Consider the following 15115-nt stretch of genomic DNA (forward strand, 5'->3'; position numbering starts at 1 on the left):
GTCTGTGTTTGGCAGTTTGCCTTCATTTCTGTGATGTGTGTCTCGTGTCCATTTGGTCGGGGGTTATGTTGGTATCCCAAACGTACACACTTTTTATTTCCTGATCACAATCCTGCTGTGGTGCATTGGCTTTGGAAAGGAGAATCCTAAAGTCAGTTAAGGAAGTCCTTGAGACAAATAAGTATATTGTGACCATAAGATTATTTTAAACATATATTTTAAATTCAGAGGAAGATTTAAAAAAAAAAATAAGCAAAAAAAAAAAAAACTTTCCCTTACTATGGCAATTAAGTGTTTCCAAGGGTCTCAAAGATAGTGTTGTCAGACATACCAAAACTAGGAACTGTCTGAAATCATTACTGTGGTGTTTCATAAAAGCTTTGTGCATCCAACCAAACATTTCCTATGATTTCTGCTCAATACCACTTGTCCACAAAGACACTTCTGGATGTGGCTGGAACAGTTTTAGTGATGGGTTTCAAAACAATTGTCCACAAAGTGAATTCGCAACATCACCAGCCATCTCCTATGACGGGTGTTTTTTTTTTTTTTTTTTTTTCAGCTAAGTCTGTTTTCTCTCCCTGAACCAAATATCTCTGTCTTTGGATCAGCCTTTTAAGTTTGTATGATCTGTACTGTCAGTTCTGAAAGTTGGTTTCACCATATGAACAGAGGACCTCCTTTAAAAAAACAAAACAAAAAACACCCTCCATTTTGAGATCCTGGTTGTGATTAGCATTCTTAAGCACTTTTGGTTTGAAACCCATGTCCCTCTAGGGCCCTCTCTATTTGCCGTGGGAGAGTAATTATAAACCCATACATGCATCAATCCACAGCTCGGTTACACCTGGACAGTCTTGTGGGTCCGTGGTATGAGAAATCATTTGGAATCTTTTTAAGCTGTGTCGTTTACTCATAGTATATAGGGGTTTACTCTCAAAGAAAAAGCCAAACAAAATGGTACTTGTTTTAGATAACTTATTGTTATGCTTCTGTGAATGTTTAAACTGGAAGTTCTTTTGATATTTCCTTTGGGGATCAGTAACGGGGTTGGCTTGGGTGATGGGTTGGGTGGGGACTCTTTAGTGAATGTCGAGCTTCAGATTCTGTTGGTACTGTTGTGTTTTTACAGTTTTGTTTTTCCCTCACTGAAAAAAAAACGACAGGTCTATTTGAATAGTCCTGTCACATTGCTACCTCTTAATTCTTCTTAAGAACAATACATTCATTAATGGAAATATGGGGATTCCTGACATATAAATGTAAAAAGTTTGCTGAGGCTTTTGAAATGTTTGTAACCTGCCCATCTCTCAACAAAGGTTTTAATGCTACATTTACAAAGTTTTAAACCTATTATAGTAGAAAATAGCTTCTTGGACGCATGTATTTAAGGTATTGTAATTTTCTTGCCTAGCGCAAATGATGATAAAAATGTAAAGTTTATGTAAGTGAAATCCAAAGAGAAGGTATTGTCATGGAGAAATGGCTACAAACAAAACTTTCCTGTAGAAGTTCACAACCAAAGTGTTTCAATATTGGAAATCAACACTGCAGCTGGTGAAAGATGATCTCTCCCAAGTTTATATATTTTTCCGTAGTTCTTGAGAGTGCAACATAGTGAAAGAATTATGTTTAGTCTTTGGCATTGTACTAAAACCAATGATCACTTGTGTTAAACTTCTGCTGATTGGTGGGCCGGTGGCTTTGCCTTTGAAGTTTACAGTAGTCTCTCAACAGTGTCTTTCTGTCTCCATGTTCTTACTTCGTCTTCAGGAGGACTTTTTTGTTGAAGAACTTCAGAAGGACTAATTTATTTTAGTTCAGACCAAAAATGAGAAGAAGAAAAAGAAAAAAAAAAAGTTGAAACTGAGTAGGACATTTGTTAGGTGTGTGTGTTACATGTTGACCATACTTTTGGAAGATCATTGAGGGAGGAATGGATGCACTGGATTGATATATTTTTTTCTGTCATGTTTTCTTTTAGTATCAATAGAAATTGTCTCAGGCTGAACTTTTGCCCACTTGAGTGGCATCGTACCACAAGTATCACTGTTGACCAATGTTGTGTGAAAAAGGATTGCATGGTTTTAGAATGTTTTAATTATACAAAAGATTCAGTTCTCTGAGGTTACTGACACTAGGGTAAATGTTACGTAATCCAGTTTGTCAAAGCAACACTGGTGCATGTAAACTTCTGCTGAATTCCTTGATGCCATTTATTGCAAATGTTTTAGACAGATCCACAAAACTCTAAAGGCCAATTCCAGTGTATCGCATTCCGTGTGTAAATCTTAGCTTTCTCAATGCAACTCCCGTCAGCATTCCGTTTTTGGGTTTTTTTGTTTTGTTTTTGTTATGGTTCTTTCTCTTCCAACACAAGGGGTTTTACTGTCGATGACCATAGGATGCAGCTATAGTCACGGTGAACTGTGGAGCACTGTTTACAGGCAACTTTGTCCTGGGATTGTAGTCCCCCCCCTCCTTTCTCGGCCCAGTCCGCCAAAGTCTGTTCATCAACTGCGTTCTCTTATCTCAGACGTTCCCCAGCCAAGGTTTGGTAACGCTTTCTGTGTTTGGGACCATAGAGGTTTTTTCCACCATCAAGCGAATACAGGATGGAGCCCAGGTCATGCTCCCAACGCCTGGTGTGGTTTCTGTTCCCACTTCCTCCCCCTTTTTTTTTTACTAGTGTCAGGGGGTAGACATGGTAGATCATCTCACATGATAGGCTGGTGGGCTTGTCCTTAATGGAGCCCACTAAAGTTTATTACCAACCGTGCTGGGCCGAGAGCCGCAGCCACACACCAGTACTTTACAAAGTCGTAATCTTTGCTGGTGATTTCAGCGTCATCCATAAATGTTTGTAACGGTGATCTCGGACAAAGAATGGCAAAAAAATGATGATCTCAGTTCACCCACGTTTGTCTGTAGAGCGGGTTGACATAAACCTACTTAACTCCTCAGCTCAGGGAGACTCTTATTTAGATTTTTTTTTTCTCCTTGTCATCCATCGTTACCGTGGAGGATTCCAGGAGAAAGTTGCTGTTGATCTCTTGCGTACCTGTCAGCACTTAATCAGTTTTTAACATCAATGTCTAAGAGAAGTGTATGGTGGCAAGAATTGATTTTCTTGATGTAGGCATTCAGATTATAGCTGGGGGAACTATAGAAAGAGAGCAGGGGGGAGGGGGGAAAGACGACAAAGTTTCAAACTGTGACAATAATATTTCTACTTCAAGACTTCAGGGATGGTTCTGCAGCTTTTAAATGTGGAACTTTCAACTACATTTGTAAGACTGTGTCAATACTGTGTCAATTTCTGTATTTTAATGATGAAAAGCAAAACACTAGTTTCCTATTAAAAGAAAAATAGATTTTAAGAGAGTGTGTCCCATTTCAAACAGCGCCTTGTAAAAAAGGTAGGGAGTGTTCATGAGAAATTACTTTAACCTTCGAATGTTTTAGAACAAAAAAATAGTAGTAAGCATAAATTGTATAAACAACAAAGATTTAAAAAAAAAAAAAAAAAAAAAAAAAAGCTCATACCCAAATTTACAGACTATTTTCTAAACCAAAGCACATTTTGAATGATTGACAGCTTGTCTGGTATAGAGATACTTGTGTATAATCTCATTGTTTACATAAACTCTTACAGTTTCAGACCTCAGGAGAGGAGAGGCCAGTCGGAGAACGCTTCTGTGTAGGTCACCGTCTGAAAGAAAAAGAAACAAAATCTCAAAATGCGATAAGTAACAATAAAAACTTAGCTGCGTGTCTAAGGGGTGTGGTTGGATATCCTCATATGATGCTAGGGGGATTTTACTTGTGACCAACCACTCTGTGATGGCCTCTTGGCATGTGCTAATAATAAGGTGTTTGGTGGCAGACGCCAACGATAAGCATTTTTGAAGAACATATCTCTTAACTGCATAAAAATAGACTTTTATCAGAATACTCTGCTGCTTCAAAATTCTTTTGTTTGTTCTATTGTTTTTTTTTTTCTTTTGCTCTTTTATTTTTTTCTTCCAAAAGCTATGTAAATAGGTTTGGAAACCGTGAACACAAAACAAATTTACCTCAAAGTAAACCTTTTAGGATTTTACTTGCTGCATATGTTGTGGGGGGGAAGAGTCCTCTGTCTCTCCTCTCTGTGTTTAGTCTTTTCTATTAGTATGTTTGCCGTCGCTGTTTTTGTTCGTTGAGCTGCCTGATTGTGAAAAAAAGAAGCTCCTACGCTCAGACTGGCCTCTCCTCAAAACCACATTGGTGCAAACACTTATTGACAGTGTTCACTTTTTTATCAAATGTCTATTGTCAGTGATGAATGTATTTATTTGTTTTTTTGTTTCTGTTGATCCTGTCATTTTTGCTAAGAATTCACTTTGGGTGAGAGAAGGTGTTTCGGGGTCTTGATTTTACGTTTGGACGCAAGCTGGGAGAAGTTTGCGTGATGATGCCGAACAGAGCCATAAGCCCCTAGTTTAACCTACAAAAACCGAAGGTGGAGAAGGAATGTACTGGTCTTGTGCGCTCATCAGAGAGAAGGGTGGAATTGATATCACTTAATAATCCTTATCTCACCCAAAGCATGCATGTGCTCCGAAATGTGTTTTCCTGTAATGGACACTTGAAAGCTGTTTGTCGATTTTAAACGTGACCCCTGTCTGTACAGTTCCATGACTTGATTCAGAATGGGGACCTTTTAGAGCGGGGGGACAGACTCAAGTATGTGGAACCAATAATTTGAAGCCGAGTAGGTGTTGTCACATGTCCACACATCAAGGCTTGATTGCTCTGTTTCTTTTTCAAGCAAAAAAAAAAAGGCTTTTTATTTTCTTTCCACAAGTAATTACATGTGAAGGCCAAAGCTTTTTGTAAAAATGAACATTTACCTCATGTAGAGTGCTCCGCTCTAGCCGTTTATAGTTTACACATACCGATCACCCACAACTTAATGATTTATAAAGGTATATTTGGAGCTTTAATGATTGCACTTTCTACACCTTTTACATGATTCTCATTGCTTCACTTTATCACATCACTTTATCCTTCAAAAGCTTTACACCAAGTGCGCCAAAATGTAAGGTTCTTGGCCACAAAGTAAAAATCTTTTCTGCTGCTTCTTGAACAGCTTTAATTGTTGCTGATCTTTTTTTTTTTTTTTTCTCCCCCATTCTCATTACATCTCTCAATTCATCCTCGTCATTACATCCTCTCAATTTCACCCCATCATAGTGTTTCCTCTTCAGTGCGCCGTAAATGGCATGCTGCTGTAGGGCTACCAAATCTGCGTCAACCAAACCAAAGTAGATCATCTGTAGGCCAGGTGGGCTTCTCTCCATATGGGTCATGGGTGTAGGCCCCCTCAACTGAGGCAACCATGCCACCATGTTCTTGGATAACGTGTTCAACCCCTCAGTCCACCATTAGGCCACTGAACCCTCTCTACCATTGCCGACTGCTGCAGTTTTTTTTAATCATTTTTTTCTCCTGGCTAATGGAGTAGCTCTGCAGAGGCTGGTGCTGGAGGAGTTGGCTTATGCATCCCCTTGGCTCCGAAAGCATGTGAAGCTTCGCTCTCTTTCAAAACACACCTATGTGGGTTTAAATATTTGTTCTAAATATATATATATATATCATTTTCTTTTTTGTTTCAAGGAAGCCTTGAGTGTGGTATGATGACAACACCATGGCTTCATGTTCCAATTCCTCGGAGAGCTTGTATTCAGGTCAGAGCTACATGAGAGGCATGCAGCTCAAGTTCTGTGTTATGTGAACATAATACAATGTACAGAGGTGAAGTCATCTTGGCATCCACAGTCTTACAGTCTTAATGTACAGCTATGAGAAGTCATTTTAGAATCTTTTCATTAAAAACCTTGATCAAGAAAGCAAAATGTGTTGGGTTTTTTATTCACCGTGTGGATGTTTTGATTTATATGTCTCAACCAATCCTTTTCTGACCCTAGGTTGTGTGTACATCTTTTTTAAATAGTGCGTTTTGATATTTGTGTGGCAGAATTTGGTCTACAAAATGTGAACGTATAATGGAGGGAGGGTAGATTGGCAGATGTAGGGTGGGGGGTTTTACTGAAGTAGTTGGTTTGAGAGGGCACTGTTGTCTGCTTGAGAGTGGGGGGTGCGGGTTGAATGGTGGCAGCAGTGTTTTAGCGGTAAGATGTCGAGTGGTAATGGTGGTCATGGCGGGGGTGGGGTGGGCAACAGAAGGATAGGGTCAGCAGTGATTGATGGTCAGGGTGGGGGCATCTCCTAGCCCCACCCCTTGTTTCAGGCCATGCCACTCAGCCTACGTCTGCCATCTGTGAACCCCTTCACAGCTGCACCAATCACAACAGGCCTGATCGTGCTCCATGGCCGCACCTCGTCCTCTTGCTTGCTATTCCGTGTCCCTCAGGCACATACACACCCGCTCCTAGTGGGCCCTGCCTATTGTCTGGCCAGCCTGCCCCATGAGGGTGTGTGTGTGTGTCAGGGGCTCAGGCCCTCTCCACCCTGCCCCCGAGGGAATAGAGGGGTTGGCATTTTTACGGCCCCTTGTGTGGCTGATTTCTACGGGTCCTATCTAGCCCCGCCTCAAGTGGTGTCACATGCCAAATGACCCTGAATGGGGTCACATTCAGGCACAATGAGCTGTATGTTGATGCTGCCGGCCGCCACCCCCCCACCCTCGGCCTCCTTGCTCTCCCGTCTGCTAAGTATAGATTAACTATGGTCGCATCTGCGAGAAGCTGGAATCACATGCAGATTTTGCAGTTCCCCCCCTCCCCATATGCATGAATGAATGACCATTCACCAAACTAATGGGCATGATTTTTGCATCTGCAGCTACATGCAAATTGATCATCCAAATACTGGAGACACATCCTTCTGTTGGGTTTTTTGTTCACTTTTTTTGAATGCTTATAGTAGTTATCAAGAGGGGTCTTGGCTGTTATCAAAAGCAAGTGTGCTGTTGGGACAGGAGGAGAACATATGTGTTTAAATATATGAGTAGATTTGTGCAATTGTAAAAGAACACAAAAAAGGCCCAGTAGTGATTTTCATGCTTATTCAACCCTTCAGAATTTCTTTGGCCTTTTTTTTTGTGCGAAAGCAAGTCTTTGGAGATGGTGTGTGGACAGTAAGAGGGCAGGTGTCTGCTTTATACTGTATCAGTGCAGCTGCTGCCATTACAGCAGCGGATTACTGCAGCCACAGAAAGAGAAAGGGAGAGGGAGGTTTGAGAAAAGGAGAATACAGGCGTATAAACCTGTCCCCCCCTAACCACCACCACCACCACACACACACACACACACCAGAATTCACCCTTTTCTTCCTCTGTCCCCCCGTCCTTCTCTGAGCTGAATGCAGGGGCACTGAGTGCCTTTGCCACGCTGATGAAGAGAAGGGAAGGGGGGCGGGCGGGCGGAATGAAAGGGCACTACAGGTGGTGGGCACTGGCAGGCCGGCGGGCGCTTTAGCGTGGCGTCCTGATCCTTTCAGCCGAGGGGGAACAGTGGAGCTGCATCCACTCTGAGAGAAGGGTCCTGCTGGCCCCCAGAATGCACCAGTCCTTTATGCGCACTGTGCCATGGCTCCCCACAAAACAGGCTTTGGGGACGCAGGCATAATGGAAAGAGCCATTCTCTGGGTGCTGCAGAGAGAGACCCACAAAAGACTGAAGGAGCAGGAGCTGGGAGGAGAGGGGACAAGGGGGGGCAGATTTAAAGTGAAATTCTGACATCTGAGCCTTTTTTTTCCTCCAGTTTTTCTTTTTCTTTTCAGGGTATGCAAATGTTGGGTACAGGCAGAGAACAGTCTCTTAAAAAAATAAGATACAAGAGGATTGGAAGGAATTAGCACAGCTACATTTATTTATTTATTTATTCATTATTTTAGTAGAGAAAAATTACTTTCACACTGATGTGTTAATTAAAAATGAATGCCAGAATAAGAGCAGTCATTTTAGTACAAAACTTTAGAGCATGTTATTTTGTTCTTTGATCAAGATGCACTACACCACACCTATGTACACAGCTTGACTAAACATTTGTAAAGCATCTTCCAGGTGCTGTGGTGCTTTTTTTCATGGCGGTGCACCTTCTAACATGCTCTAATTGGACATGGCGCCTTTAGTGCTAATACCAATCGTGCTCTGGTGAAATTCTTAATCAGGAGCCAATGACTTCGTATGATTAACATTAATGGCTTGCTTCTCCCTGAGCTCTTTTAGGACTCATATGTATGGAGATTTAGAGTTGAGACGCTCAACTGCCCACACTCCTCTCCACACACACACACACACACACACACAGACCTGCTGCATCCAAATTCAGTGGTGGCTTTGGACTCATTCATCACTGTCAGCTTTCATTAGGTGTGTGTGAGGGAGAAAGTGTTTGTGTGTAGGCTATGCGTTTGAGAGAGGGGGAAATGCGAGGGGGAAAAGAGAGAGCAAATACAGTCAAGCGGCTTGCAATGAAAATCTACATCACCCTTTCGTGACACTCTCCTGTTCTGGCACAAGTCGTGGAAGAACTGCAGGAGGTGAGCAGTGGTTGGACTCAAGATGGTGGTGCTTTGATCTCATGTATTCGTGCATGGGAACTCAGGGTTGCTTTGCTTTGCTTTCTATGGATTTTCCAGTCAAACCAGTGTTGCAGCACCTCAACTAGCCCCAACTAGTCAATGTACTCACGAATCTGGGTTCTTACCCTCATGTTATCTGCATTTCCCCACCTTCATGTGTTTGAATATCTATACAGTTGGGTGTCCATAAACTGTGTGTATGCCAGTGCAAAACACGCATTGGTCCCTGCTGAGATGACAGTGATGTTAAAATCACCACACACACACGTTTGAGCTGCTGTTCACATGACACGCACGGGATGTCCAGTAGATCTTTTTTCCTTTCACCATTCTAAGAAAACGTCCCTGCCGGTCGTCTGGCTTTTAAAAAGAGCCTTTGTGACAGCCAACCTAAGTGATGGATGCCCTGGCTTCCCCTAATTAAGGTGCTTTTGAGTCTAATCTGGTTTGTAGGGCTGAGAGCATCATGTGCATTTCCCCCCAGCAAGCATGTCGTGGGTAGGGTGTAATCTTGTGTGGAAAACTACCCACCCCGTAGACAGAAGGGACCGCTCTGTGGTAGCCGGTGCCCGGCTCCATTCATGCCTGCCTCTGCCCCCTTTTTTCGCGTGTTTGTCCGGTTTGTTTGTAAGGCCATCAGCTTTAAGTGCGGCCGTTGTCGTGGCGACGACAAGAAATGTCTTAAAGCTCATAATCTTTAAGCTCATTATGATATAGGGTAGCTCTTTTGTGCTCGCCCTCGGCTCACACCTTCGAATGTGATCTAATGTGATAGAACGCCCGTGTGTGCCCGAGATTCAGGTGCTAATGCGGGTGGGCGCGTGCCCGGTATTGTCATGACAAGAGTGCTGAGCTCTGCAAGTGTAATGGGGCACAATTTTAAAAATAACTTTCATATCCTCTTATGTGAGAGGATGACGGGCACGCATTAGCAGGCTTGTCTCATGTGGCAGCTGACCACCCAGACCTATAGGGCAGCCCCCTCCCACTAACAGGAGAAAAAGCCCTTATCCAGATCTTAAAGGGAAGTAGGCCTAGCCTATATACCCCCACTCTTGCGTAATAGCTAATCGAATTAAGCAAAAGAAATGACATTAATAAACTTTTTAATTTACAACTATATTCCTCCATACCTTGTGAAATGGTAGCTTTCTTTTAGCCCGTTTGTAAGACTGGAATGGTTTTCTGAGGAGAGAGGATCATTGGTAACACCTTTTATGCATTCCCCACCTCTCCTCCTTTCTTCTTCTCCCACCCCCCATGCTCACACTCATCCCCTCCAATCCTCTCGCTCTCTCTCTCCCTGGCCCATCTCCCCATTGAGGGGCTGTGGGGACACGTTGCCATAGCAACCCAGCATTCTCACTAATGTATGGATGGCAGTGGAATTCCAGTAGTCAGAAAGAGAGCAGGCTGCAGAATGGTGGGGTGGCGGCTACAGTGGAGACAGATAGAAATTGATTGGTGATGTAGCTGGTGGTGTGTGTGTGTGTGTGTGTGTGTTTCTCTCTGCACACTGGGGCTTCTGTCAGCCTATTACTTGTGGTAGTTCCACTCATAGTCCTTTTCATGTGGACCTGCAGTACGTGTGCAGGGTGGGGATGAGGCTGCCCAGGAGCCCGGAGAGGGCAAGCGAGACGCCTGTACGTATGCATGTGTGTGTGTGTGTGTATGTGTGTGTGTGGGGGGGGGGGTTGCAGTTGGAGGCTGTAAAGCTTTGAGGCTCTGAGTGGGGAGGGGGTGGGGTGGACAGGCGGATGGGATGGACTGCCAGTCGTTGAGAGGTGCCTTAATGAGTCCTGGGCTGGTTAACGTGGCTGATCCAGGCAGGAGATAGTGCCCATGTGACCTCCCACTTATGGATCAGCTCAGCAATTCTGCGCCTCCCGCTATATCTCCCTCATTAAATATTTATGCCAGCAGGACTCAAAGTATCCAAATACTCACCCACCCAAAGGCAATCCTGGAGTTGTAAGATGAACCATGAGAAACACGACTCCAGCAGGACGGCAGCGATCATGCAAGGTTGAAATATCCGTCATGTTATCAGAATACCACATATTTAAAGACAATATTCAATGGCATGGATTATAAACCTACCAGTACAGTTTAGTTTGACTCAACTTCCATCTTAGTTTTAGTTCATCTTGTTAGAATAGCAACACTGCATCACCAGTTATTAAGTTATGAAAGACAGACCATACATATACACTATACAGATATTAGAAGTTGATATTGACAATCTAGAAATTATTGAGTTAAACAAATTAAAGCTGGATTCCAAATGACAAATCATCCCATGTTGACTTCATTACAGCTTCTCCATTTACTGGCAGATAGATTTATCAAGCAAGCAAGATTGAATAAGCATTGTGTGACTCTTTGAGGAGATGAGTTAGAAAGTACTGACAAGAAGACATCTGTTTCAATATACTTAAGTTTATGTTTAGAATCTGATCAAACATGTACATTTCAAACAATCCATTTCCAACTGGAGCTCGGATGACATGTCATACGTTCGATCACACACACACACACATACAAACAAACAACCCATGATTATCAATGAACAAAGTTCACACAATAAAGCCCATGGATCCCACATGACCTGCTGCTGCCAGCGGAAGTGTGGGGGTTGGTCGAGGTGCGTCAACATCTCCAGCCCAGCCACAGGCCAGTCATGCAGGCCACCACTCTCATCAGTGTCTGCCTCCTCCGCCGCCCCCCACCTCCATTTCCCCTAGCTCCTTCTCCCCACCCGCTTCCTCTGCCATTATGGCTGCTGTCAGCACAATACCAGGGCCAAAGATCGCCTGGAGAGGGGAGATCTGTGTACCCTTCAGATGACCTAGGGTAACAGACTGTGCGGAAAAACGGGATGGTGTAAGGGGGGCGAGGGTGAAGTTTACAGCCATTCAGTGAGAATTAATCCATCCTAAAGCTTCACCCCTACAAAAAAAACCTCTGAATTGTCACATATGATGTACAAGGGGAAATGTCAAAAGAAATATATATATCTATATTTTGAAATATTACATGTACTAAATCTATTGAGACTTGCACCACAGCCTCAGCGAATTTTCTTTCAACAGTAACCACCATTTTTCTCTCTCTCCATCTCCTCTTCTCCTCAGATTAAAATCCACAATAAAACCTATTTATGTACACAGAGCAAGGGAATGGGACTGGTCTTACTAAGACTTAATCCCAAATACATGACCTTGGTTGAGAGTCTACATGTAAACATCCATTCCCCATATTTTAAAAACACATCTAAATGTAATACAGCTGTCAGTTTTAACACCATCTCCTGCCACAGGGTGTGGGTATAACAAAGGCTCTGCACACACAAGATAAAACACAAGAACACCTGGAAACTTTTCAGTCAAAAACACAATGGTGATTGAGACGTGCACAGGTTGCATAGCGGCCAAGAGCCTGCAGGGCAAGTAGGATGGTACAGCTGGTAGGAGCCAACGGGGAGGGCCTGCGCCCACAAGTCATAGAAGATGGCTTCTTGGGTGACGATAACCAACCCAACCCTGAGGGTTTTCACTGTTTGGCCGTGCTAACGGAGACAGATGGTCGAGGCCTAGGGTTAGGGGTATAGGTCTGGGTTTGCAGCACGTCATCCATCGCTCACCAATGATTGGTGGAGGGGCGGAGACATATGTCTTCTCCAGCACAGCCAGCCAGTGACAACCAATGCTGAGGGTTTAAGTTAAAGGTCAAGAACACTTCACACACTGAATGGAATGTTCCAAATATGGACGTGCACCACATTACTAAGGGGTCAAAGAGAACAACAAAAAAATATTGAAAAAACTAATCATCAACACCATTTAGACGTACAGTACATGCTGATTACAGTAGCCCAGAAGTGAAATGATGAAGTATGACGATAAATACAGTAGCTGAGAGGTAAAATGAATGATTGACTACTCTCATGGACACAGCAATGGATTGACTGGCAAAGTCAGGGGTCTGTCAAAAATCTAGAGGGTTGTAAAGTGCATTTTTGTCATCATTGCTTGTGTACCCCTGATTTCACACACAGACAAACACACACGCGCACACACACACACACACACACACACACAGACAGACACAGACACAGACACACAGACTTGGAGGTGTGTAGATAATGACGAATGCTCTCTTGGCTGATATTCAGTAGGGTATCTGGTTTTGGTAGTACTGGAGCATGTCGTAGGTCTTGCTCCTGTAAGAAAACAAAAAGAGCAAACAAAGAGTATTTTTCTCAATCTCAACAGTAACAAACACATTGCTACAGCACTCGATGAAGTAACATTGTCTGAAGGGTTCACACAGCAAAACATGCTTCTAGGTTCCCCTAAAGCAGTGGTCCCCAACCACCGGGCCGCGGCCCAGTACCGGTCCGTGAGGCATCTGTTACCGGGCCGCGCAGAAAGAATAAATAATTTATATAATGTCCGCTGTATTCATTATTAGCGTCTGAAAGGTGTTTTATTTTGAAAAACGACTGGCTTTTCTAGGACGTAATATTCGCCTGTGCCTCTTGTCACGTCAAGACGCTTGTCTCGTTCACGTGATAGTAAAATAGCGAAACTAGCGAAAATGAGTACAAAACTAAAATCTTTGGAGAGCTTCTTTGCAAAGGTGAAAAGGCCCACTAAGGAGCCAGAAGAGGAGCCTACGACCTCCAAAAAAGAAAGCTTATTTTAACAGACAATACCAGGAGTCATACTTAAATTACGGGTTTATCGCAACAGTTGATTCTCACGCACCAAGTCCGCTCTGTATAATTTGTGGCGACAAGATAGCAAATAAGCTAATGAAGCCTTCAAAACACTGATTCAGCGTTATGGTGAGTTGTATTTGTCATGCATTAACATTCGTAATACAATGGTGTTGGTCGCAAGTTAACGCCACTTCACGTTACTGTTAGCTTTTGTATATGAGTAGACTCCATTCTATCGAACTCACGCTTGCCTCACGGGTATGAATATATGAATGGATGACATGACTAACAAGTGGTGGAAAATTACACCTGGAAGCCGGTCTGTGAAAAAATTTCCTACATTAAACCGGTCCGTGGTGCAAAAAAGGTTGGGGACCCCTGCCCTAAAGGATGAATGGATTCAATAAGCCTGTGTGTGTGTGTGTGTAAGAGGGGGAGGTCCATCCGTCACCCAGTCCTACCTGCTACTAAGGAAGCAACTCTGGATGATTTTGATGATGAAGGCAGCAGCATCTTTCTCACTCATGGCTGGGTTAAACCTCTGCCTGCAGGGACACAAATCACACACTTCCCCTGTTTATTCACACACTTCCCCTGTTAATACACACACTTCTTGTGTTAATTCCCACACTTCTCGTGTTAATTCACACACTTGCCCCTGTTAATTCACATACTTCTCCACTAAAGAGTCCACACTTAAATAAACATTCCATAGGATGATTTTTTTTTTTAATCAGATACATTAAAGGTCATTAAAGGTATTCTGGTGAAAGGTTGATATTTAAGCTCAATGGCCAATCAAATGATACCCCCTCCCTTCCATGCTCCTGAAGCAACATGCTGATTGGCTGGAATAATGTATGGCTTGGCCCAAGCTACTTTGTGTGTTCCCCATTTACATTCAGCGGCAACAGTGTAATAAATGTAATGGGTGTAACGTGTAATGCAGCACCACACACACACACACACACACACACACATTCTTGTGTGTGTGTGTGTGTGTGTGTGTGTGGGGGGGGGGGGGGGGGCTGGGAGGGTGTCATGTTAACCTGAAGTGAGGAGAAGGAGATCAGGGTGTGAGATGAACCGGAGGCAGGAGGCGGCAGGAAGGCCAGGTAAGTGATGCGGTAACGTGATACACGAGACGAGGTGAGGAGAGAGGGCTCTTATTTACATTTCAGATTTGTTTGTTTGACACAAGTACGCTTGGGGGTGGGGTCAATGGAAATGAATGGGACACAAACAAATGGTCAAATAAGTAATCGAATAAAAAAAACATCACATGGCTGTTTCGCTTTCCTGTCTATGTTGTTGTGCTGGCCCAGGTATGGCATGAGCCTCAGGTGGGTCCTATGGTTGGACACGAGGGTTGGGGGGGGGGGGGCTGTGTGAGCATGACGTGACATGTCTGGTGTTGTGACATGAGCGGGGGTGAGTTATGCAAGTTTATGAGGTGACCCCCCAGACGGGCTCTTACTCACTTGAGGAGCTTGATGGTTTGTCCCCTGAAGCATGGCAGTCCAGTGTCCAGCATCAGAGTCACCAGAGACACTACAGCATCCATGTAGGGCCTGAGAGAGAGAGAGAGAAAGAGAGAAAGAAAGAAAGAAAGAAAGAGAGAGAAAGAATGGGGTAAGAGGAGAGGAACAAATAGAGGAGAAGACGGAACAGGGAATAGGAGGGGAGGGAGAATGGAAAAAAATTAGGGAAAAGGAGGAGAAGAGGAAAGGAGAATAAGGGACAATGAAAAGGGGGATGGTAAAATCAGAAATAGGAGGGAGGTGCAGATAGGAGGAGAGGAAA

General features: G+C 43.5%; 1 protein-coding gene across 2 annotated transcripts in view; it reads right to left on the bottom strand.

The window, feature by feature from the left end:
- Nucleotides 1-11075: 11075 nt before the first annotated feature.
- The window catches only part of pi4kaa (phosphatidylinositol 4-kinase, catalytic, alpha a), a 36528-nt gene continuing 32488 nt past the window's right edge, over nucleotides 11076-15115 (bottom strand). For both annotated transcript variants that reach the window (XM_080834240.1, XM_080834239.1), the window contains exons 52-54: nucleotides 14794-14883; nucleotides 13774-13857; nucleotides 11076-12811 (exon numbers count right to left, since the gene is read on the bottom strand). In XM_080834240.1, coding sequence (XP_080690366.1) covers nucleotides 12760-12811; nucleotides 13774-13857; nucleotides 14794-14883 — 226 coding nt within the window. In that variant the 3' untranslated portion in view covers nucleotides 11076-12759. The remainder of the gene's footprint in view (nucleotides 12812-13773; nucleotides 13858-14793; nucleotides 14884-15115) is intronic.

Source organism: Sprattus sprattus, assembly GCF_963457725.1.
Source record: "Sprattus sprattus genome assembly, chromosome: 3".
Lineage (NCBI taxonomy): Eukaryota > Metazoa > Chordata > Actinopteri > Clupeiformes > Clupeidae > Sprattus > Sprattus sprattus.